General features: G+C 43.6%; 1 protein-coding gene across 3 annotated transcripts in view; it reads left to right on the top strand.

The window, feature by feature from the left end:
• The window catches only part of LOC140467976 (sterile alpha motif domain-containing protein 1-like), a 61,646-nt gene extending 35,596 nt beyond the window's left edge, over window positions 1-26,050 (top strand). The window contains exons 5-8 of one of the 3 annotated variants that reach the window (XM_072564075.1): window positions 5,605-5,754; window positions 19,733-19,826; window positions 22,733-22,844; window positions 24,415-26,050. In XM_072564075.1, coding sequence (XP_072420176.1) covers window positions 5,605-5,754; window positions 19,733-19,826; window positions 22,733-22,844; window positions 24,415-24,564 — 506 coding nt within the window. In that variant the 3' untranslated portion in view covers window positions 24,565-26,050. Of the gene's footprint in view, window positions 1-5,604; window positions 5,755-19,732; window positions 19,827-22,696; window positions 22,845-24,414 lie in introns of those variants that run through there. The other 2 variants (XM_072564076.1, XM_072564077.1) reach the window with 2 other exon arrangements.
• Window positions 26,051-26,514: the final 464 nt, after the last annotated feature.

Below are 26,514 nucleotides of genomic sequence, written 5' to 3'. Positions count from 1 at the left end.
TCTGTTGTGGTGCTGTTTAAAGAATCAATTGAAATCTTATCCTTGTGTTGTAATGTTCTATATTGCTATGTCAGAAAATGGGTTCGTGGCTTGGTTGATGCCCCCTCCCCCCGAGAGCTCTAAACTACCTGCCCTTCAAAACTGAAGTGCCCCCTCTCGCAGAAAGCACACTTGTTGCCAGAATGACTTCGAAAGAGTGCATACGTTTTCAAAGAATAATGCAAAGTAAACAGTCCCGGCTATTTCCACCAACCTCTGACGTGATTTAATGGTTCCCAGTGCTTGAGTCAAAATCTCTGAGAACCCGCTAGACCCCAAAGGCACAAGTTGGTGTAGTGCAAAAACATACTCCAAAGTATGGAACAGAGAGAGCTAAGGGTTCAGGTACACAATTCTTTGAAGTTTGCGTCATGTGTAGACAGGGTGGTTAAGGCAAAAGTGAGGACTGCAGATGCTGGAAACCAGAGTTTAGATCAGAGTGGTACTGGAAAAGAATACAATAGGTGAATGGGGGTGGGGATGGAGGCATAGGTCAGAGAGCAGGGTGGGGGAAGGTAGCAAAGAGCGCAATAGGTGAAGGGGGCGGGGATGGAGGTGATAGGCCAGAGGGGAGGGGGGAAGGGATAGGTGGGAAGGGAGATTGGCAGGTAGGACAGGTCATGAGGACAGTGCTTAGCTGGAAGGTTGGAACTGAGGTAATGTGGAGGGAGGGGAAATGAGGAAACTGGTGAAGTCCACATTGATGCCCTGGGGTTGAAGTGTTCCGAGGCGGAAGATGAGACGTTCACTGCCTCACAGCGCCAGGGACCAGCCTCTGGTGACTGACTGTATGGAGTTTGCACATTCTCCCGGTGTCTGCGTGGGTTCCCTCCGGGTGCTCCGGTTTCTTCCACAATCCATAGATGTGCAGCTTAGGTGGATTTGCTAAATTGCCCATAGTGTTCAGGGGTGTGTAGGTTAAGTGCATTAGACAAGGGTCAATATAGGATTATAGGATAATAGGGTAGGGGAATGGGTCTGGGTGGATTCCTCTTCGGTGGGACAATGTGGACTTGTTGGGCTAAAGGGCCTGTTTCTACACTGTAGGGATTTGATGATTCCAGAGGAAGTGGTGGATGTAGGTACAGTTATAATGTTTAAATGACATTTTAGATAAGTAAATGAATAAGAAATGCTTGGAGGGATATGGATCAAATGCAGTCAGGTGGGACTTGTTTAATTTGGGAACATGATCAGCACAGACTGGTTGGAGTTGAAGGGTCTGTTTCTGTGCTATATGACTGTACACAGTCTAGGGATTTGGAAGGCTGCCTTTGGAATTTAAAAGCTGAAAATGTGTTGCTGGAAAAGCGCAGCAGGTCAGGCAGCATCCAAGGAGCAGGAGAATTGACGTTTCTGGCATAAGCCCTTCTTCAGGAATGAGGAACGTGTCCAGCAGGCTAAGATAAAAGGTAGGGAGGACGGACTTGGGTGAGGGGTGTTGGAAATGCGATAGGTGGAAGGAGGTCAAGGTGAGGGTGATAGGCCAGAGTGGGGTGGGGACGGAGAGGTCAGGAAGAAGATTGCAGGTTAGGAAGGTGGTGCTGAGTTCGAGGGATTTGACTGAGACAAGGTGGGGGGAGGAGAAATGAGGAAACTGGGGAAATCTGAGTTCATCCCTTGTGGTTGGAGGGTTCCTAGGCGGAAGATGAGGCGTTCTTCCTCCAGCCGTCGTGTTGCTATGGTCTGGCGATGGAGGAGTCCAAGGACCTGCATGTCCTTGGTGGAGTGGGAGGAGGAGTTGAAGTGTTGAGCCATGGGGTGGTTGGGTTAGTTGGTCCGGGTGTCCCAGAGGTGTTCTCTGAAACGTTCTGCAAGTAGGCAGCCTGTCTCCCCAATATAGAGAAGGCCATATTGGGTGCAGCGGATGCAATAAATGATGTGTGTGGAGGTGCAGGTGAATTTGTGGCGGATATGGAAGTATCCCTTGGGGTCTTGGAGGGAAGTAAGGGGGGAGGTGTGGGCGCAAGTTTTACATTTCTTGCGGTTGCAGGGGAAGGTGCCAGGAATGGAGGTTGGGTTGGTGGGGGATGTGGGCCCTTTGGAATTAAAAGGTTGCGTTTAAGAGTGTGATTAAATGGTGCTGAAGTGCCACAGCGGAAGAAGAAGGACTCCCCCAGCACTATTGTTCGCTTTGTGACATCCGCGATTTGTTTTTAATAGCAGTTGCATCTTTAAATAACTCCATCTCAAGGTGTGGTGCTGTTGGCTGGGCAGCATTTATTGCTCATCCCTAATCATCCCTGATAAAGTGGTGAACTGCCTCCTTGAACCGTTCAAACAAGTATCGAGTAAGCTGGGTATCAGAAGGAGATTGATACATGTTTCTGATTCCAATGGGACCAACTGGCTGAAAATTCTGTCTCCCCAATATACCCAGCTGCCCAGTGAAATATGAACCCTTGTTTCCAAAGATTCCTTGTCCCCTGGTTTTGCCCCATGACGTTAACTGTGCACCACCATTCCCCACAAATATGCTGAGCATGAAGTACAGAGAGAGATAAGTCAAGCCACCGCATCTAGTGGTGTATCCTCCACACAGGCCGTCTCCACTTATACTTCATCTCACCTTATCCATGTAAACCTCTAATTCTTCCTGTCTCCTTGTCTCGTCAGAGTGCTCCCTATGGTAGCACTCCGATTGCTGGGTAGATTAGATTACTTACTTAGAGTGTGGAAACAGGCCCTTCGGCCCAACAAGTCCACACCAACCCTCTGAAGAGCAACTTACCCACACCCATTCCCCTACATTTACCCCTTCATCTAACACGATGGACAATTTAACATGGCCAGTTCACCTAACCTGCACATCTTTGGACTTTGGGAGGAAACCGGAGCACCCGGAGGAAACCCACGCAGACAGTTGCCCGAGGCGGGAATTGAACCTGGGTCTCTGGCGCTGTGAGGCAGCAGTGCTAACTACTGCCACTGTGCCGCCCCTAAATTAAGTTCCTTTTGACTTCCCCCATTGAAATTATTAATGACTGTCTTTACAATTGTGGCCTCTACTTCTGGTTTCCCCGACAAGTGAAGTAATGTCCTACCCTCAATCTTCAGCTGCTTCTCTCCATCATAAGGTCAGAAGTGGGCACATTCTCTGATTATTGCACAAAGTTTGGCACCATTTGCGATTCCTCAAATGCTGAAATAGTACGTGTCAAAATGCAACAAGATCTAGACTTGGGGCTGACAAGTGGCAAGTAACATTAGCACCACATAAATGCCAGGCAATGACTTTCTCTCAATAAGAAACCATCTCACCATCACCCTTGACATTCAATGGCCTTGCCATCACCAAGTCCTCCACTAGCAACACCCTGGAGATTATCACTGACTAGAAACTGAACCAGAATAGCCGCATAAATACAGTGGTTGCAAGAACAGATCAGATGAAAATTATATCTCCCCAGTATACCAGTGAATAACTCACCTCTTGACTTCCCCAACTCTGTCCATCATACAAGGTGCATATCAGCAGTGTGAAACAATACCCCCCATTTGCCTAGATAAGTGCAGCTCTAATAACACTCAAGAACTTGACACCATCCAGAACAAAGCAGCCCACTTGATTGTCAACACATCCACAAACATGTACACCCCCCCCCCATCATCAATGCTCGGTAGAGCAGAATGTGCCATCTACAAAACGGAGAAACTTACCAAGTTCTTTAAGCATATCTTCCAGGCACATGACCACTACCATCTAGAAAGACAAGTGGCAGTACATACATGGGATTGTCACTACTTGCAAGTTCCCTCCAAGTCACTCAACATCCTGACTTGGAAATATATTGCCGTTCCTCAGTGTCAAAGAGTCAAAATCCTCCTCCTTAACAGCATTGTGAATTTGCCTCCAGTTCATAGACTGCAGTGGTGCGAGAAAGCAGCTCACCACCACCTTCTCAAGGGCAATGAGGGATGAGCAACAAATCTTGGCCCAGCAGCAACGCCCATTTGCCACGATGAATAAAAAAAAATTATGTGTTGTTTACCTCATTGTTGTTTGTGTGTGCATATTTCAAAAAGTACTTCATTGGCTCTGAAGCATTTTGGGAAATGCTGCGGGTGTGAAAGGTGGATTATAAAAGCTCTTTTCATTCATTCAGTCATATATATGTGCGTGCACATCATCTTGGTATAAGCACAGCGGACGATGGTGAGATCACACCTGCAGTAGTGTGCAGCTTTGGTCTCGAGATCACATTCAGAAAATTCACTAAATTGGTTCCTGGAATTAGAGCTTGGCTTATGATGAGGGGTTAAATAGCCACATCTGATATCTTCTGGAGCTCAGTAGCATGATCTCATTTAAACTGTACAAGATTCTGAGAAGCTTGTTGTGAGTTTGTTTCCCCCTGTCTGAGGAGCCTGGGACTTGGGGACACAGCCTCAGGAAATGGGGCCAATTATTTAGGGCTGAAATTAGAAAACATTTCTTCACTCGGAGAGTTATGAATCTTTGGAACTTTCTCACCCCAGAAACAAAATGGAACACCTTAATCTTTTTGCATACTGACTGTCTTTTGAAGCTTACACATTTTGTAAACAGCGAGAAATAATTTTTCTGATTTAGTGTCATAGAGATCTACAGCATGGAAAAAGGCCCTTCGGCCCAACTTCCCCATACTACCCAGTTCTCACAATTTAAAGTAGTCCTATTTGCCTATGTTTGATCCATTTCCCTCTATACCTATCCCATCCATGTACCTATCTAAATGACAAAATGTTACTCTCCTCCACCACTCCCTCTGGCGGCCCGTTCCAGACATTCACCACCCTTTGTGTGAAAAAATTGCTCCTCTGGACTTTTTTTGCATCTCTCCCCTCTCACCTTAAACCCGTCTCCTCTAGTTTTAGACTCCCCAACCATGGGGAAAAGCTGTTAGCTATCTACATTATCTATGCCACTCATGATTTTATAGACCTCTACAAGGTCACCCCTCAGTCTCCTACGCTCCAGTGAAAAAAATGTCCCAGCCTATCAAACCTCTCCTTAGAACTCAAACTTTCCAGTCCAGGTAGCACCTTAGTAAATCTTTTCTGCACTCTTTGTGGTTTAATAATTTCTATATTAGGGCGACTAGAACTGCAACCTGTAGTCCAAATACAACCTCACCAATGTCATGTACAGCTGCAATAAGACACCCCAACCCCTATACTCAGTGCTCTGACCGATGAAAGCTAACATGCCAAAAACCTTCTTCACCACCTGTGACTGTACTTTCAAGGAGCTATGAACCTGTACTCCTTGACGTCTGTTCTATAACACTCCCCAGGCCCTATCATTGACTGTGTAATTTATTTTGTGTGCTTACTCTTCTGTTGAGTATATTCAAGGCAGGGTCAAAGTTTTTGATCTTCTAGGGATCTGAGGGAGAAGGCAAAGGAGGTGGGGAGAGTGGAGTTGAGGCGGAGGTTCAACCATATTGAATTGCAGAACAGACTAGAAGGAGCTACATAGCCTACTTCTCTTTATAGCTGAGATAGCCTGAGCTGCTTTTAGAGAGCTTGATTTCCAAATATCATGCACATATTGACTGATCTATGATGTATGTCTCTGCCCAGATCCTTCGCTGTCCAAAGACTGCAGTTCCACCAACGCAGACAATTGCTTGGACACTATGCTGCTAGACCAGACTCCTGCAGTCAATCCAAACCCGAAACATGAAACAGTGGAGAAAGTGGTAGATTTAAGCACTGACCCCAGAGACTCGGGTAAGTTTAAAAACTCCACTCTGACAATGAATTAGCAGCTGTAGATGCTGGGATATTTGAAATAAAAACAGAAAATGCTGGAGAAATTCAGCAAAACTGGCAGTATCCATAGGGAGAGAAGCAGGGTTAGCGTTTCGAGTCTGATATGACTCTTCTTTGGAATGTGTTTTTTCCGTGGTCAGTATGTCGTTTTCTGGATGTTGTTGGCCAACATTGCAGCACAGAAAGTCACAGGCACCTCTTGCCATCTTGAGGCTGGAAGAATATGCTCATGATCGGAGATAATCTTAGAAAATATTGCAACATGGCTGCGATGTGTGAGGACAAATGGAAAGGATGTTCAAAGTGTGACCTGAACACGGTTTATTTAGGCCTTTTGTAAATAAACCAAGAGCTGAAATTCATTTCTAGAGAGTTAGAGTTGAAAAGCGGAGAGATTATATTGAACTTGCAACCTTGGTTAATCTATGTTTGGGGTATAACAAGGATATAGAGGCACAGAAGAGGAAGTATATAAGATTTACAAGATTGGTGGCAGAACTGAGGAAACAACGCTTATACTTATTTGGAATACATGAACAAGCTGAAGCAGTTTTCTACAGAAAAGAAAAGTTGAAGTTGTTAAGGAGGGTTTTTTTTGGGGGGAACACATAAGATAAAATGCTACCATCTTGGGCTAATCCAAACTTGAGGGTTTAAGGTAATAACCTCAATTGTGAATTCCAGGAGAAAATCTTTCCCAGTTTGAGTGACAATAATGTGAACCAAGATGACATTGTTTTTAACGAGAAGCTAGATAAACACATTAGAGAGCAAGGAGTGTGGGATAAATTGATGCGGTTTGATAAAGAAGGGTGGCTGGAGGCTCATGTCAAATATCAATGGTTTGTGGATTGAAACTGCAGGTTTTACCATAGTGGAAGTAAGGCCATTCGGCCCATCGAGTCCACTCCGCCATTCAATCATGGCTGCTGGGCACTTCAACTCCACTTACCCGCATTCTCCCCGTAGCCCTTAATTCCCCGAGACAACAAGAATCTATCAATCTCTGCCTTGAAGACATTTAGCGTCCCAGCCTCCACTGCACTCTGCGGCAATGAATTCCGCAGGCCCACCACACTCTGGCTGAAGAAATGTCTCCGCATTTCTGTTCTGAATTTACCCCCTCTAATTCTAAGGCTGTGTCCACGGGTCCTAGTCTCCTCACCTAACGGAAGCAATTTCCTAGCATCCACCCTTTCCAAGCCATGTATTATCTTGTACGTCTCTATTAAGTCTCCCTTAATCTTCTAAACTCCAATGAATACAATCCCAAGATCCTCCGCCATTCCTCATATGTTAGATCTACCATTCCAGGGATCATCCGTGTGAATCTCCGCTGGACACATTCCAGTGCCAGTATGACCTTCCTGAGGTGTGGGGACCAAAACTGGACACAGTACTCCAAATGGGGCCTAACCAGAGCTTGATAAAGTCTCAGTAGCACAATGGTGTTTTTATATTCCAACCATCTTGAGATAAGTGACAACATCGCATTCGCTTTCTTAATCACAGACTCAACCTGCATGTTGACCTTTAGAGAATCCTCGACTAGCACTCCCAGATCCCTTTGTACTTTGGCTTTACGAATTTTCTCACCGTTTAGAAAGTAGTCTGTGCTTTTATTCTTTTTGCCAAAGTGCAAGACCTCGCATTTGTTCACGTTGAATTCCATCAGCCATTTCCTGGACCACTCTCCCAAACTTATTGCATTATAATAATTACCAGCATGGTGAGGTCATTGTCCAAAGAGAAAGAAAGGAAAGACTTTCATTTATATAACACCTTTTTAAAGATGTCGACGACCACTTCACAGACAATCCTATACTTTCGAGGTGCAGTCATTATTGTGTTGTAGGAAAAATGGCAGCAAATTTGTGCACAGCTAGCTCCCACCAACAGCAATGTGATTTGACTTTATAATCTGTTTCTTTGGTGTTTATTAAAGGATAAATATTTGACCATCATCCCAGGTAGAACTCACCTGCTCCTCTTCAAAGTAGTGCCACAGGATCTTTTACCTCTACCTCATAAGGTAGACAGAACCTTCACTTATTTTCTCATCCAAAAGACAACGTCTCCACATTGGGCCACTCCATCCATACTGGACGAGAATCAATCTGGATTTTTGTGCATTAGTCCTGATGTGGAATAGAACCTATGACCTTTTGATTTGGATTTTACTAAAAGAACCAAAGCTGCGAAACTAAAGCTGCCTTAGCCAAAGACTAGCCCAGGTTTATATGTTCAACTTGCATTTCAGATGGAATGTGAGGTTGATTGGCTCATGAGAAAAAAATCCCACAATGTTATCTCCAGACTTCAAAGCATTAAGCAAGGCTGATTTTTTTTTCCCCCACTGCATTCCATTCTTCCCTGGATTTTATAGCATTTCCTGAAATTAAACTTTGTTCATTGCAAGTCAGAAGCTGCACATTCTCCATTGCTGGACTCTCGGATTAACAGCTGAGTTTTAATCCTCTGTTCTTTGGAATTGATGTATCAAGGTATGAAATTACCTCTTGTATTGTTCTTAAAACATAGAGATCTACCTCTTTGCACCAATTTAAGGTCTTAAAGAGCGGCATGAAATGTTTTCTAGAAGTAGCATCATGCATTATGCTTCACAAAGCATGTTGTTCCTACCACATTATTATAAATGAAAACAGGAAGGATTGGAATGGAGTTTAGAGGAATGGATAAGGTAGAAGCAGGGAGGTTGTTTCCACTGGCGGGTGAAGCCTATTGTCATGTGTACTCACGTACAGGAGTTCAGTGAAAAGTTAGAGGTTGTGGGTTTGGATAGTGCCATCAAAGTTTCACTTAGGCCAGACTGGATAAAGACTGCAGATTTCTTTCCTTAAAAGATATTTAGTAAACCAGATGAATGTATACCACAATTGACAGTGGTTTCATGGTCATTATTAATGAGCTTTCAATTCCAGATTTTTGAAATGAATTAAGTTTAATTTCCACCAGCTACTGCGGTAAGATTGGATCCCATGTTCCCTAAAGCTTTAGTCTGGGCTTCTGGATTACTCATCATATTACACAACACCACCGTCCCCTGCGAAATCTCTTGGATAAGCCCTTGAACTGAATCTAATGTGCCTGTGTAGGTGCACATAAGAATTTCAAGTGATACTGCTCAAAGAAGAGAATTTTCCAAGATTCCTGCCAATATTGCTCTCTCATTCCTTTTGGCAAAGGTTCAGATCCACTGGCCTGCCATTTCATTGATCTTTGTGGAACCTTGTCAGTTGCTGTGAGGAATCTGAAGCGCTACAATGGAGGCAGTCCAGAGAAGGTTCACTAAGTTGATCCCAGGTACATGGAAAGGTTAACATAGAATTCCTACAGTGTGCAAGCAGGTCCATCAAGTCTGCACCAACTCTCTGAAAAGCATCCCACCCAGACCCACCCCCTGACCCTATCCCTGTAACCTTGCATATCCTATGGCTAATCCATCTAACTTGCACATCTTTGGACTGTGGGAGCAAACTGGCGCACATGGAAGAAACCCATGCAGAGACGAGGAGAATATGCAAACTCCACACAGACAATTGCCCAAGGCTGGAACCAAGTCTGGGTCCCTGGCGCTGTGAGGCAATAGTGCTAACCACTGAACTAAAGTGCTGCCCCAGGCTGAGTAGGTTGGGCCTGTATTCAGTGGAATTTAAATGAATGAGAGGTGATCATATATACACACACACTCAAGATTCTTAGGGCACTTGTCAGGTCATTGTGGAAAGGGAAAGTCTAGAACCAGAGGGTATTGTCTCAGAGTGAGGGTCATCCAGTTAGGACAGAGGTGAGGCAGGTTTCTTTCAGAGCGTACTGAATCTCTGGAATTGTTTTTACTGCAAACAACTGTAGAAGCTGGGTCATTAAGTCAGTATTCAAATTTGAGAAAGACAGATCTTTAATCAATAAGGGTAGCAAAGTGGAGTTGAGGATCAGCAGACTGGCCATTGAATGGGGAGCAGTTTCAGTGGGCTGAATGGTCTACATCTGTTCATACATTTTATGTATTTGAGAGCCCTCTACCTTGAACAAAGTTTGTTTAGGTTCCTATGAAGTGCTTTGGATCAGTTTACTGTATTAAAGGTGCTACATGAATTGTAGGTTGTGTGGTTGTTGCAAAATTAGCTTTCCGGCCAACCGGCCAAAGGGTCTTCCAGGATTCTAATATAATCTCAGAGAGTGGAATTTGATCCTTTACTTCCCTTAGAAATAAGCATTTAAAGGAACTTGATAATCACTACATTCATAAATGAATTTATTTGGTTGAAATATCTGAATTACTGCATTTAAGTGTAGATCCCAACAAATTTCAGGTGCAGGCAATCCCCCTTGTTCTTTTCTTTTCCAAGAACCAATTTTTCCATCTTTTCTGAGATGACTAGCTAATGTTTAACAAGACCTTCACTTTGGACAAAAGCAACCCAAGCTGATATGAGGATTGGCAATGTGGATGCATAAATCTGATCTAGACTCAAAAGAGATTGCTAATTTTTAATTACAAATAAAATGGTAAATTCCACACAGTTTGATATGAGAATCCATATCTTGTCTTTGTATCGTATCTTTGGGAAACAGCTGGATTACCTCTGGTTAGTGGTTCAGGATTGAGGCACATTGCTGGTGAGCTGCTTTTAGTACTGCGTGTTACTGTGTCCTGTGGGGTAAAGGAGGGGTAACAGGAAGTGAGTGAAATACCCGTTTGTGCCGCCACCATCTCATCACCCGAATGGAGAGTCAGGTGACCAGCTTACGGCTTTCTGGCAGGAAGGCAGCCAATTTTAACACAACAACATCCATACACCTTCACTGCCTCCAACATTAGTGGCAGTGTGTACTATTTACAGAATGCACTGCAGAAATCCACCAAGGTTCCTTTGACAGTACCTTTCAAACTTACAGACATGAGCATCTAGAAGGACAAGGATAGCAGATCCATGGGAACGCTATTTCTCTCCGTTCCCTCTAAGCCACTCACCATCCTGATTTGGAAGTATATTGCCGTTCCTTCAGTGTCGCTGGGTCAAACTCCTAGACCTCCCTCCCTAATTGCATTATTGGTGTGCCTAAGACAAATGGAGTTTAGCATTTTGAGAAGGCAGATCACCACCACCTTTTCAATAATAATAATAATAAAGATGCAGTAAATATTGGTGCCCCCAGCATTCTCTCAAACTTTAAATTTGATGTTGATCTCGCTCTTTGTACACCTTCTCGGCAGCCATATTCATTATATTCCTTGCTCTGTTACCCTTTGCGATGATCTGTGGTATGATCTATCTGCACTGCATGCAAAACGAAACTTTTCATTGTACCTAGACATATGACAGTAATAAATCAAATCAAATCGAAGTCTACATCTCTTGAATGAAAGAAAAATTAACCAGAGCATTGGTGAGACAGCATCTTGAACACTTGTGTGCAGTTTTGGTCTCCTTATTTAACAAAAGATGTAAATGCATAAGAGATGGTTCAGGGAGCATTTACTGAATTAATGCCTGGAATTTATGAGGAATGTTTGGACAGGCTGGCTTTGTTTTCATTAGAGTTCATAAGAAGGGGTGATTTGGTTAGGGTTTATAAGGTCCTGAATGGCATTGATAAGGTAGATAAGGATGTAAGTGAGCCAGAAGTAAGAGATATTGTTTTAAAATTAAGGATTGCCCTTTTAGGAAAGAGATGTGGGAATCTTTGTTCCTTTCAGTGCAATACAATTTTGGACTTCTCTGCCTTAGCAGGTAGTGGGAATAGGATCATTGCATATTTTGAAGGCAGAGGTGATAGATTCTTGTAAAGCAGCAGAATCAAAGATTCCCCGGACTGGAATTTGGAGCACTAGCAGGTCAGCTACCAACTTATTGAATGGTGGAGCAGGAATGAAGGGCCCAATGGACTACTTTTCTCCTAATTCATAAATTTGTATTTCAGTTACCTTTGCTCAGTAATCCACGCTGTTACTATGTGACATTTCCCTGTTGCTGGATTTAAAGTGTCTATTGGTACAGCTGTGTGAATGATGAATGTCAGCCTTAGTAGCTGACAGATTTAAATTCAGCAGAAAAGTCCAGTTGCAGTACTTTTATAGATGGACTGTTGCAAAGAAATTGTGAATGGCAAACAACAACCACTTGCATTTATATAGTGCCTTTTTATGCAATGAAACATTCAAAGTTGCTGTGCAAAAGGGTGTTGACACTGAGATGGAGGGATTATCGGGTCATTTAGCCCATAGCTTAGTGACTTTTCAGGAGAGTCCACCTGTGTTCTTCCTTTAGAATTTAAAACCTATTTCTTTGACTGAACTTTCAACCATGTAACCTAATATCTCTTTATGCCGCACAGTGCCATACTTTGCTTTATAATACTCTTTGGGACATTTCATTATAATAAGTTGCAATATCAACGTACGTTGTTCCTGGTCTACCCTAGTAAGAGATTCAAACATGGAACCAATAATACCATACGTTAATTTGTCACTTTAGATATTCAGCTATTCAAATCCAGGTCCCACTCCAAAGACCTGAGCCCACAACTGTACTGAAAGAGTGCTGCACTGTTATGTGAAGGGCTGTTAAATTAATGCTTTATTTGGCAAATCAGGTGCACGTAAACTACTCCACAGCAAGAAAAACAGGAAATGTTTCCAGTATCTTGACTCATTATCTCTCAATCAACATTGCTAAGGAAGGGATTATCTGCTTATTTACCACTTTCCTGTTTGTGAGAGCTTGACGTGTACAAACTGGCTGTTTCCTTCATTACAGCAGTGACCACGTTTCAGAGGTATGCTTCATTAGTTATAAAATGCTTATGATGTCCTGAGGTGATAGGCATTTTATAACTGTGCTGGCCTCCTCACTTGCTTTCTGGCTGCTTGTCTTTCTTTCTTTTCTCTCGTTTCTCTCCCTCTCTTGGGTCAGACAGAGTATGTAAGGTGAAATTGTTCCCACTCTTGAAAGGATTAACAATGAGCAGACATCATTTTAATGTGAATGGTGAAAGAAGCAAAAGTAATACAGGAAAGAAAACTTTCTATGTAACAATTTGTGAAGGTCTGGAATGTACCGAGGCAGCTGAAGGGGCTCTCGCATCTGCTTGTTTAGAACTTCAACATCCAAAGAGAAAATTGATGTCAACTTTCCTATTAAGAATGGCTTTTGGAGGCTTTGTCTCTGCAGCCTGCTCCCTTCACGAGTTTATACGGCAGTGTTTCCACCTGCACCTCTTCAAAGGGCTTTGCTGAGAATCCCTCTGCATGCTGAACTTGACCCACTATGGTCAAGAAATTCTGTGAATCTTAATTCAGTCCAGAAAGGAAGAGGTTCCATAGTGGCACAGAGCTGGAGGTTGTATATTCTCCCAGATATTCAGAAGAGACAGCGATCACTCTAGCCTCCGCAGACCTTTTGCATTTTTACAATTTTCAGCTTGCTCTTCTTATTTGGCGATCACAATCAAATAAACAGACACTTGTGCGAGGCAGGGTAAATTTTACCTTGACTGACCTACCTGTGGCTGACTTTTCTATAATGGACTACGTAGCAAAGACATAAATCAGCCGTTCCCCATTCCCCAACCAAGTTTGCCAATCAATCGGCATTCTTTATGTATTGTCCATCCCAGTGTCGCTAGCATGTAACCGGTCTTTCCCACAAATCAGCATTGCAGCCTCAGACATTGCCCTGTACCATAACCTGTGGGGGAACAGCATTGAACAGACAGTCTTGCTCACTGTTATGCTTCAGTGGGATATACCTGACTGAGCAGGCTACTGAATTCCCTTATCAGTTCATTTGATGATGCAATATGCTTGGAAATATTAATGCTATGCCAGATTGTTACTGGGAGTGGAACAGGTGCCTCAGTTATCATCTTGTTATCACATCTCCTCCCATCTCTTCCAGACCTACACTGTTCCAAAATCAACGCGCAATCTCGGTTCTGGCCTTTATCTATTCTCAGTGGCTGCCATGCCTTCAATTGCCAAGATCGTAATCTTTGGAATCCATGCACCCCCCCCCCCCCCAATTTTTCTTTCTCTCTTTAATACACTACCTAGCATTTTGACCATGCTTTTGATCAACTATAATAATATGTGGTTCAGTGTCACATTTTGATAGAACTCTCTCTTGTAAAGTACCTTGTGATGTTTCAATGCAGTATAAGAGTCATGGAATCCCTACAGTATGGAAACAGGCCATTTAGCCCAACAAGTCCACACCGATCCTCCAAAGAGTATCCCACACAAACCCATTCCCCTACTCTAATACACTACATTTTCCCTGACTAATGCACCTAGCCTACACATCCCTGAACACTATGGGCAATTTAGCATGGCCAATTCATCTAACCTGCACATCTTTGGATTGTGGGAGGAAACCGGAGCACCCGGAGGAAACCCACATAGACACAGGTAGAATGTGTAGACTCCACACAGACAGTCGCCTGAGGCTGGAATCGAACCCGGGTCCCTGACACTGGGAGGTAGCAGTGCTAACCACTGAGCCACCGTGCTGCCATTACAAAATTTGGATTACTTTGTAAATGCAAGTTATTTTTTAAATTTGATTTATTGTTGTTACATTACCCAAGTACAGTGAAAAGTTTTGTTTTGTGAGCAGTGCAGGCAGATCATAGCAAACAAGCACATACAGATCACTGGGTGCTGAGACAGCGAGACACACCGGTTACAGCTGCACAGGAGCTGCACAAAACAAGGTCAACATTAGATGTGAAATTAAAAAGATCCATTCAGCAGTCTAATAACAGCGGAGAAGAAGTTGTTTTTGAACCTGATGGTACGTGTGTTCAAGCTTCTATATCTTCTGTCTGACGGAAGAGGTTGGAAGAAAGCATTACCAGGGTGGGAGGGGCCTTTGATGATATTGGCAGCCTTTCCACAACAATGAGAAGTGTAAATGGAGTCTGTGGATGGGAGATTGGCTTCTGCGATGGTCTGGGCTGTGCGCACAACTTATTGCAGTTTCTTACGGTCCTGGGTAGAGCAATTGCCAGACTAGACCATTATGCACCCAAGTGAAATGCTTTCTATGATGCATGTATTAAAAGTTGGTGACAGTCTTTATGGGCATGTCGAGTTTCCTAAGCCTCCTGAGGAAGAAGAGGTGTTGTTGTGCCTTCTTGACCATTATATCAACATGGATGGTCCAGACAGGTAGTCGGTTATTGTCACTCCTAGGAACTTAATGCTCTCGACTATTCTCCACCTCCGCTCCATTGATGATGATAGGAGCGTGTTTCTCCTCCTTTCTTCCTAAAGTCAATGATCAGTTCTTTTGCTGACATTGAGAGAGAGGTTGTTATCATTGTTGTTGTATATTCTGTAGTTATTCTCCTCTTGTGACTTTCTCTTTAGCTGAGGTTCCTTTCTGATCCCATTACTTGATGATAATTGAATATGATATAAAACTAGCCATATACACAGCTTTCTTGAGCAAAGAAGGTTACCAGCTATTATTAGAAGCTTTTGAGTCAGTAACAGTGTTTGATCGTTTCTTCTACTTCTGTCTTGCTGCATCCGGAGTATTTGTCTCTGATTAATAATGACAGCTTTAGAGCAGATTAAAATAAAGCTGTGTTTCTATAGCAGACTGTGTAAGTGACAAACATTTCTCTTTAGTACTTCTCTTGGTAGTTTTAGATGTGGTCCAAATGGCCTGTCACCCACTGTTGAGCAAGAAGTGATATGTTTAGATTAGATTACTTACAGTGTGGAAACAGGCCCTTTGGCCCAACAAGTCCACATCGACCCTCCAAAGAGCAACCCACCCTGACCCATTCCCCTGCCCTAACACTACGGGCAATTTAGCATGGCCAATTCACTTAACCTGCACATCTTTTGGACTGTGGGAGGAAACCGGAGCACCCGGAGGAAACCCACGCAGACACGGGGAGAATGTGCAAATTCCACACAGACAGTCTGTCCAAGGTGGGAATTGAACCCAGGTCTCTGGCGCTGTGAAGGAGTAGTGCTAACCACTGTGCCACCGTGCCGCCCACAACCATTGGGTTTATTACACTGGTGTTAGGAAGCCTATGCTGCAGGAGAATTGGAAGGCAGTATTCAACTGAAAGTGCTTGATTTTTCCAACAGATGTCGTGCAAAATTTCATTAACTTCTGAGCCGAATTATACATTTTTAAGAACTGGGATTTGAATATCTGTGTAGGTTGGCACTTTGAGCTCAGGTTATTCAATTTGTGCATTCTATTCAATAAATTCAATTTAATTCAATGCTTTTAATTATTGCCTTACTCTTTGGGCCTGCCTTCATCTTCCCCAAAGTTCTCACGGCTTGAAACAGTGACCTAGTGACCTAATCTGTGGCCTGAGTGTGACCTTCCACTGATGGTTATACAGGAACCAGTAAGGCAGCGCAGTGGTTATGTCAAAGGCCTGGTAATCTGGAAACCTGGACTAATCTGTGAGTTCCATTTCCATCAGAGCAGCTCCCCAATTTAAATTCAGTTCATTAAAGGAATCTGGAGCATGAACTTTATTTTATTCATTCACAGAATGAGGAACATCACTGGCTGGGCCAGCATTTATTGCCCATCCCTAATTGTCCAGAGGGCAGTTAAGAATCAACCACATTGCTGTGGAGCTGGAGTCATGTGTAGGCCAAACCATGTAAGGATGGTAGTTTCCTTCCCTAAAGGACATTAGTGAACCCGATGGGTTTTTCCTAACGATCAGCAATGGATTTATGGTGGTCACAAGACTCCGAATTTAAGGTTTTTTATTGAATTTAGATTTCACCATCTGCTGTGGCGGGGTTCGAACACTGATCCCCAGAATGTTTCCTGGGTCTCTGCGATAATACCACTAGACCTTTGCCTATCCTCGGGAGCATTAGGAGTAGGTTGTTCAGCCCCTTGGGCTTGCCCCACCAGTCAGTAAGGCCTTGGCAGATTTAATGGTGGCTTCAAGTCTACTTCCTTGCCTGACATCCATTACCCTGTGACTCCCTCATTGGTCAAAAATCTGTTTATCTCAGTGTTAAAAATATTCCATGACCCTGCAGTCTGGGGAAAAGAAATTCCACACACCTCTGAGAGAAAAAGAACTGGAATTATGTTTATAGTCACATGTACTCAAGTGCAGGGAGACGGGAGTACAGTGAAAAGTACAAAGCCGCAATTCCTGTTGCCATTCTTAGCTACAAAGGTATCAAGGTACAAAATCTTAGGTACAATATAGAAAAATAAATAAGTTAAAAGTTAATCGTAATAGTCCTTCTTAATATGAAGTTGAAAAAGTAAAGATAACAGTCTTTCCTTAGCCATGGGCCTGCAAATGTTTGCTCTTTCTTGCGCTGTTAAAGAAGAAAAAGTGTGTTCTTTGACAAAGATTCTTATAAATCCACCCTTATATGACTCATTGTTAAAGTTTGCTTTGAAGCATTTCATTCAATTCACGGTACTATATTGACACAAACAGTTGTTGTTGTTGTTGTTGTTAATCGCCATGGATCTGCAATGTTCAATTCTGTTCCATTTTCATGTGAAGTAGGAGATCCCTTATTTTTAAAGCTTCTCCTAGTTCTAGTCTCTTCCACAAAGGAGAGACATCCTTTCAGCATCGGTCACCACAAAACTATCCAGATTGTCATAAAAACCTAGTCAGTGGGAGGTAAGTCTGGTATCCCATCCCATTGAGGCGTATCTATGACTGCAGACCCACAGCAATGTGGCTGACTGTTTGAGGGTAAATAGGGGTGGACATAAATGATGTAGCCAACATTGACTCCAGCCTGTGAACTGATACAAAAAAGCCCAGTGTGATTTCCCCTGTGTTTCTGATTTACCTTTAGTATTTTGTTTGCCATTGGAATGTGGTTGAGATTCAAAACTTGCTTGGTTGCTGACACATGCCAGACTTACTCATACTCTTCATACTTCGATAGTGTCAGCCTCGGCACAGGAGGTGGTGCATTCACATCTGAGGTTGTGGGTTCAATCCCACTTTATAGACAGGAGCACAAAACCTAGGCTGACACTCCAGTACTAGGGTCATCCTGAGGGAACACTGTCAGAAGTGTCACTTTTCAATGAGATATTAGGTGGAGAGTTCGCTTCCCCTCTGGGTGAGTGTGAAAGACTCCATGGTAATGTTTGAAGAAGAGCAAAAGAGTTTACTTTGGCCATTATATACCCCTCACTCAATATCACCTTGTTAAATACGACCTTACTTTTTAAAAATAAGATATTCTGATCATTTCTCATTACTGTTTCAAACGGCTTGCTATAAGCAAATTGATTGCCATGACCATTGATAATCATAAAACCCATCTTGTTCACTAATGTTTTTGATTCTTAATTAGTGAAGGGACCAAGGGTTACAGGGAGAAGGCAGGAGAATGGGGTTGAGAAACACATCAAGCATGATCGAATGGCGGAGCTGACTCAGTAGGCCAAATGCCCTCATTCTGCTCTTATTACAGTCCTTTCGGGAAGGAAATCTGCTGTCCTTTCCTGGTCTGGTTACTCTTAGCTATCCATTAAAATGGCTCAGTGTACCAGACTTCATTTGTACCAGACAGACTGTATTGGTTCAAGAATGTGGTCCACCATCATCAAAACCACCAGCTTCAACAAATACTGACTTTGCCAGCAATGTTCATGCCTCATAGTAAACAGTTTAAAAATCAACAGGAGAGTGCGGAGATTGAAAGTATTTTTACCCCATCTAATCTGGTTTTATTGAGATCCAGTACCATTTTTCTGAGTTATAAATCACACAACACCAGATTATAGTCCAACAGGTTTAATTGGAAGCACACTAGCTCAGAGTTCTACATGAATGCATGCAGTTTTTGGGCAAAATACAATGTAACCCTGCAAGTACAAATTCATCCCACAAAATATGTGTGTGCATGTGGGTCTTTGTCTGTGTGTCTGTCTGTCTGAGTTGGAGGTTGTGTGTGTGTGTGTAGTGAGTGTAGAGTGTCTTAAGTCTGTGTGTGTGTGTGTGTGTATATAGAAGTGTGTGTGTGTGTGTATATAGAAGTGTGTGTGTGTGTGTGTGTGTATAGTGCAATGGTGATTAACCCAAGATGCCTGTTGAGGCCCTCCCTATGGGTACCAAACTTAGCTATATATATTTTGTGGGGTGAATTTGTACTTTCAGGGTTACATTGTACTTTGCTCAAAAACTGCATGAATTCATGTAGAACTCCGTTATCTCACTTTTTAGATTAGAATCAATCTAAACATCAGGTCATAGACAGAGAACACAGGGGGCTAACACCTTTAACATATTGTCTAGCTATCACCATTGTTAACAGCTAACCTGAGAATGCAACCTTTTAAAAGAAGGTTTTGTGATTTACACATGAAAGAAGTGAAACTATCATGGTGTTCAAACAGATGAAAGACTTAACAGACAATCAATTTTTCAATGTATAATTTCAGTTACATCACACTGTAGATTTTTGCTATAAATTGTGTGTGTTAGGATTGAGCCCTCCACTATCACCTGATGAAGGAGCAACGCTCTGAAAGCTAGTGTGCTTCCAATTAAACCTGTTGGACTATAACCTGGTGTTGTGTGATTTTTAACTTTGTACACCCCAGTCCAACACCAGCTCCTGCAAATCATTTTTCTGAGGCTGTGAAGAGGAACAGCAAAGAAAACAACCACTCAGTCCAGCTCTGAATTAGTTGCATTTCCTTATTCTCCTCTCATTGCCATGAAGGTTTTTTCATCTTCCAGTATTTGTCCCACTTCCTCATAAAAAAACAACTTTTGAGTGAGTTTTCACCACCCTTTCAGGCAGTGCTATCCAGATCATAAGTTGCTGCCTGAAAAAATGTCTCTACCAGGTATAAGTTTTGTGTTTTATCATTGTCCTGTGGCTGTAAGTGTATGATATATGTATTTTACTCTTGCTGAACAGTTCCTGAGGTTAGTGGAGCCTCGTGTCTTCTAACACCGTCAGCATCGCCAATAGACATGATCCCTGAAGAGCATGGTCCCACAGACCGAAGCCTGTAAGTACCTGACTTGGATTGTCCACAATGTCCAGTCCCTCCATTTCTGTGCTTGATCCCTCATAACCTGGTCCAGAAGCTTCCTGTTCACTGCACGTTCTGCTCTGCCTTCTGATCTTCCTTCTCCTTAAAGGTGACAGTTCCAACACAACATCAAGAAAACTACAGTGGCTCCAGCAGATACCCCAACTTAATTGTAATCAACATGAAAACTCAGAGCAAACCAAGCTGATTTCCTCTGACCCACAGCCAGGAATTTACAAGTAGCTTTCACACTTCTTTCTTCAACACCAATTAACATCTAAAGTTATTCTTAAAGGGATATGTCACAAGAACACAACTGCACTGCAGTGGCACATCAATACCGTGCATCTGTAAAATGCATTTGTTATAAAATAGTTTGACTTGCTTACTTTCGGTTCAGAAAAATATACTAATTAAAACCATTCTCCTTCAGGATCATAATCATCACAAAGACAGTTGCTCTACCCTTTTTTTCCCACTCCCTACCCTGGCAATCCTTCCTCTTTACATTTTAACTGACTGCCTAGTGCTGAAGGAAGTGCAGCCATTATATTTCAACACCTTGAAGAGGAAATTACAGTGTGTCTTGGTTAACAGCTTGAGGAGAGAGTGATTAGATTAGATTACGTACAGTGTGGAAACAAGCCCTTCGGCCCAACAAGTCCACACCGACCCGCCGAAGTGTAACCCACCCAGACCCATTCCCTTACATTTACCCCTTCACCTAACACTACGGGCAATTTAGCATGGCCAATCTACCTAACCTGCACATTTTTGGATCGTGGGAGGAAACCGGAGCACCCGGAGGAAACCCACACAGACACTGGGAGAATGTGCAAACTCCACACAGTCAGTCACCTGAGGCGGGAATTGAACCTGGGTCTCTGGCGCTGTGAGGCAGCAGTGCTAACCACAGTGTCACCGGGCCGCCCACGGTGTATCTTTTTTAACAGCTTGAGGAGGGAGTGATAGATCGTAAAACAGTACAGGCCTTTCGGGTAGAAAGTGAGGACTGCAGATGCTGGAGTACCAGAGTTGAAAAATGTGGTGCTGGAAAAACACAGCAGGGCAGGCAGCATCTGAGGAGCAGGAGAATCAACATTTCGGGCATAAGCCCTTCTTCAGGAATGCTTCGGCCTACAATTTATCTTAATCTAAGGTTAACCTAACCTCCGCATCCCTCAACTTACTGCCGTCCATGTGCTTGTCCAGCAGTCACTTAAATGTCCCTAATGTCTCGGACTCTACTTCCACCACTGGCAGCACATTCCACCCACCACTCTCTGCATAAAGAGCCTAACTCTGACATCTGCCTATGCCTTCTTCCAATCCTTAAAATTATGACCCCTAGTGACAGCCATTTCTGCCCTGGGGAACAGTCATGACTATCTACTCTATCTATTCCTCTCATTACCTTGTACACCTAGAACATAGAACAATACAGCACAGAACAGGCCCTTCGGCCCACGATGTTGTGCCGAACATTTGTCCTAGCTTAAGCACTTATCCATGTACCTATCCAATTGCCGCTTAAAGGCCACCAATGATTCTGACTTTTTTCTTCGTTGGCGTCGAGGTAAGTTCTTAAATAAAAATAACTTACCTTCCGGACCAGCTCTGCACTCCGACTTCACTTCCGCCTACCTCCCGCCACTCTCTGCTGCAAAAAGACCGTTGGCGTCGAGATAAGTTCTTAAATAACAATCACTTACTTTCCCGACCAGCTCTGTGCTCCAACTTCACTTCCGCCCAGCTCCCCCTGCCCCGGTTCAATTCCCACCTCTGTTAAGTCACCTCTCTTCCTCCTTCTCTCCAGTGTGAAAAGCCCTAGGTCACTCAACCTCTCTTCATAAGACAAGCTGTCCAATCCAGGCAGTATGCTGGTAAAGCTCCTCTGCACCCTCTCTAAAGCATCTGCATCCTTTCTATAATGAGGTGACCAGAACTAGACACAATATTCTGAGTGTGGTTTAACCAGGTTTTATAGAGCTGCAGCAAAACCTTGCGGCTCTAAAACTCAATCCCTCTGTTATCGAAAGCCAAAACACCATGCCCTTTCTTAACAGCTCTATCAATATGAGTGGCAACTTTAGGTGATCTATGTACGTGCACCCCAAGATCCCACTGTTCCTCCACACTGCCAAGAATCCTGTCTTTGACCCTGTAGTCGCCATTCAACTTCGACCTTCCAAAATGAATCACTTCGCATTTATCCAGTTGAACTCCATCTGCCACTTCTCAGCCCAGCTTTGCATCTTGTCAATGTCCTGTTGTAGCCTGCAACACTGTCTACAACACCACCAACCTTTGTGTCATTAGCAAATTTACCAACGCACCTTTCCCACTTCTTCATCCAAGTCATTTATAAAAACAACAAAGAGGAGAGGCCCAAGATCAGATCTCTGTGGAACACCACTGGTCACCGAGCTCCAGGTGACTTTCCATCTACTACCACTGTCTTCTTTCGGCCAGGTAATTCTGTAGCCAGACAGCCAAATTCCCCTGTATCCCATACTTTCCAAATGAGCCTACTGTAGGGGACCTTATCAAATGCCTTACTGAAATCCATATACACCACATCCACTGCTCGACCTTCGTCAAATTGTCTTGTCACATCCTCAAAGAACTCAATAAAGCTCATGAGACATTACCAGCCCCTAACAAAGCCATGCTGACTATCTTTAATCAAACTATGTTTATTCAGATAGTCATAAATCCTATCTCTCAGAGTCTTTTCCAGTACCTTGCTGATCACAGACATAAAACTGACTGGTCTGTAATTTCCATGGTGGTCTGTGTTTGTTCACAGTTTGAGGAGGGGATGATGGTGTGTGTTTGTTTAACAGCTTGAGGAGGGGGTGATGGTGTGTCTTTGTTAACAGCTTGGAAGAGAATGGGAAGCCTGTCGATCCGACTGAATGGAGCATTGCTGATGTGGTGAATTATTTTAAAGAGGCAGGATTCCCAGAGCAGGCTGTTGCTTTTGAGGATCAGGTGAGTGTGGAACCACTCTGGTGCCTTGTATTCCTGCATATCAGTTTGATTTTAATTAAGTCTACATTTCTGAATCCGAGCTCTGTAATGTGGAAGAGCATACTTTTTAAAAATGGGTGTTTGAAATAGCTTTAACAACAAAGTACGTGTCCCACATTTGTCACTAACTCCAGTAGGATTCTGAACAGTGGAATGCTGTCTCCATGTGGCATTGTTTGGGACAATGATTTCCTGCAGGTCAAGTTCCAGAATGAAGGGTTCCAGCTCTCAGTAATCTCTACTTCCAGGATTTGAGCCACTGGTTCTGATTGTGGATCCCACGTAGCTGCATGGAACTCCAGGAGCCAACCTGCTGCATACTCTAAATACAGCGTTTATAAAGACAGCTAACAAAATGGCTTTTCTTGGGAGCTGGCTCTTGGTAAATGTAGCCAGGATTCCATCCAGCTCCGGCTGACCGTCTGAACTTGCCCAAGTTTTTAATTGGTTTTTGACTCATTGTCTCAGCGCTGCCTTACTTGGCCAAGGGACCATATGTCAGAAATAAATCAATTATTTTTCTGTGGTTGGTAAAAAGTAAAGTCGGCATCTTTCTGCTGGACTGCTCTTTCATTAGAGAGAGAGAGACCGAGAGAAATGACTGGTGGTTGTTTAACTTGAGGGTCACCACGCCTCAGGAGAGAGGAAAGGTTCAGGGGGAGAGTCTGTCATGGTAACCTTGGCTGGTGTGGGATTGAACCCACACTGTCAGCATCACGATGTATTACAAGCCAGCTATCCAACCACTGAGCTAACTGACCCCTTTGTGGTAAATAACAGTTGCTGGGTCAAATAGAAACAGAGCAGCATGTTGAACCTAGCAAAAGCTGACAGGATGGAATGGTGACTCAATGGTTAGCACTGCTGCCTCAGCGCCAGGGAACTGGATTGGATTCCAGCCTCAGGCGACTGTCTGTGGGGAGTTTGCACATTCTCTCCATTTCTGCGTAAGTTTCCTCAGTCTGCTCCAGTTTCCTCCCAGAGTCCAAAGATGTGCAGATTAGGTGAAATGGCCATGCTAAATTGCCCGTAGTGTTCACAGATGTGCAAGCTAGGTGGATTAGCTGTGGTTGTACAGTAAACCAAACGGGGCCACCATCTGGACTCCAGGCACTGTCAGTAACCATTGGACCACTCTTTTAGAGGGGTCTGATACTCCCAGAAGTGAATGTAGGCTTCCCGATCTGGAAGGAAGCAAAAATAAGACTTGTGAATGATGCATGCAGGTCCGAGTTGCCATGTTTACCTCAAAACGGTAGTCCAGTACATTGATTTCCAAGTATGAAATTTTTTAAATGACCATTCTCTTTTTGGGAAATTGGAGGAATCTGGTACCCCGACAGTAGATGTCAGGCTTCCACTGAAAGGATCTCCAACCTCTCTTTGCGTGTACATTTCAGGAATCCTGAAACAGTTTGATGCTATAACTGAGGGCAAACGTACACTAAGCCTGGGGAAGTTAGTGAGCAGCTGATTCCAGTGAAACTAATAATGTCAATTAATGGAAAATCTTTCATCTTCCATATTCCAGGAGATTGATGGCAAGTCTCTGCTCCTGATGAAGAGGAATGATGTTTTGACGGGATTGGCGATTAAACTGGGCCCTGCACTAAAGATATATGAATATCACATCAAGGTGTTGCAGTTACATCATTTTAACAATGAGGCTCCTTCGTCCTGATGAGTGACTGCCTTTGGTAGCAGATTATATGTCCTGCACACCCAGCTTCCATCTGTACACATTCCACTGCAGCCTCACTTTAACATATTCCCAAATTGAATTCATTTTATTTTTTTTAAATGAACGGAGGAATGCCAGCTGGAATGAGATGTTTGTTTAAGAAGTAAAAGTGTTGGTCTTGTATAAAGTAGGGCTGGGGCGTTGTTTGAAGCCTTTCTACCACTGTCTGACCCACCCTGCACTCAAATCTCCCTTCCCCCACGGTGTAGCTGAGCTCTGAGTGCCGGGCTTATTCCAGGACCTTGCCACCTTGCCTGACGGGAAGAAATGACCTTGCTCCCCAGTGTGACGCGAGTGTGCCATTCTGCAATGGGACTGAAATGCTGCTCAAACAAAGGAGTGGGGCTGTCAGCAAAACTCGCCCTTCATCCTGTTTGACAGGATACAAGAAGCACCATGGTTCACATGAAGAGGGAATATGTATTTTTCTTGCACGCGTCCAGAGGATTGGAAACTAAGAAGCAAAGGTTTTTGAAAAGCTCAAAAGAAGCAGGAAGGGATTCAGCAATAAGTACTGGAAAACAATGAGCAACTCCGTGCACTTGGGTAGTAACTGGCAGTTCAGTTGTAGCTTCCCAAGGTGACTGTTGAGCCCATAGCTTATGGAACAGTTGGATTGTTATAAATGTTGTCCCCATGTTCTGTCTTATTACAATTGCACCCTCTTGAATTAATCACGTGGGAGTTTTGCTTTAAGCTGTATAGTTGTTACTGGTGCTAGGAATGTTGTATACTTTAAAGGTTTTATTATATGAGACATTATTTGTATGTTCCAAGATGCAACAAAAGCCTTAACTTGTAATCCTGTGAGCTGGAGTTCTAACTGCTTGCTCACACTTGCAGGACTTCGTATATTGGCAAATGAATCTGCAGAACAAAAAAGACTATTTAATTCAGGACTTTGCACTTCAGGTCAACTTTTACATTCAAAAATTCTTTTGTCCGTGCTTTCAGAGAATCTTGGCTGATGTAATCCAGTCATTTTGTTAACGTATGTGTGCACTTGTGTTGCAGCATCACCACTGGCAGGGAGATGTGATTACAATGTGACATGTTTACATAGTCAGTTTCCATTGTAAGTGTGGGCATAAGAATTTATAATACAATAAAATACAGCAAAGGATCAGGCCCTTCAGCCCATTAAGCCTTTACTGATTCCTAATCATTACATAGACCCGCTACATATTGTCCACGCGCAGTATCTGTCCCTCTGTTTGCCTCAGAGAGAAAAGATTAACTCTGTATTGGGGACTGCGTTAACTTCTGTGTGCTCTGATCCTGTTAATCCTCCAGACGCTCACCCTGTGGTGCTGAAAAAGCACAGCTGGTCAGGCAACATCCGAGGAGCAGGTGAATCGACGTTTCAGGCATAAGCCCTTCATCAGCAATGAGACCTGTGGGCCTGGGGGCTGAGAGATAATTGGGAGGGGGCTGTGACTGGGGGGAAGGTAGCTGAGAATGCAGTAGGAAGATGAAGGTGGGGGAGAAAGTGATAGGTCGGAGAGGAGGGTGGAGCGGGTAGATGAGAAAGGCAGTGGACAGGTCAAGAGGGTGGTGCCGAGTTGGAGGCTTGGACCAGGATAAAGTAGGGGGAAGGGAAATGAGGAAACTGGTGAAATCTACATTAATCTAGTGTGGTTGCAGGGTCCCAAGGTGGAAGATGAGGCGTTCTTCCTCCAGGCATCCGGTGGTTAGGATTTGGCGATGGAGGAGGCCCAGGACCTACATGTCCTTGGAGTGGGAGGGAGAGTTAAAGTGTTCAACATGGGGCAGTGGGAAGTGCAAAACCTGTGCCCACACCATCCCCCCTCACCCCCATCCAAGGCTGCAAAGGATCCTTCCTCATGCGGCAGATATTTCCCTCCCGTCCCCTATCAGTATTCCGGAGAG

Source organism: Chiloscyllium punctatum, chromosome 46 (genome assembly GCF_047496795.1).
Source record: "Chiloscyllium punctatum isolate Juve2018m chromosome 46, sChiPun1.3, whole genome shotgun sequence".
Lineage (NCBI taxonomy): Eukaryota > Metazoa > Chordata > Chondrichthyes > Orectolobiformes > Hemiscylliidae > Chiloscyllium > Chiloscyllium punctatum.
This window is presented reverse-complemented; position numbering and strand designations above follow the sequence as displayed.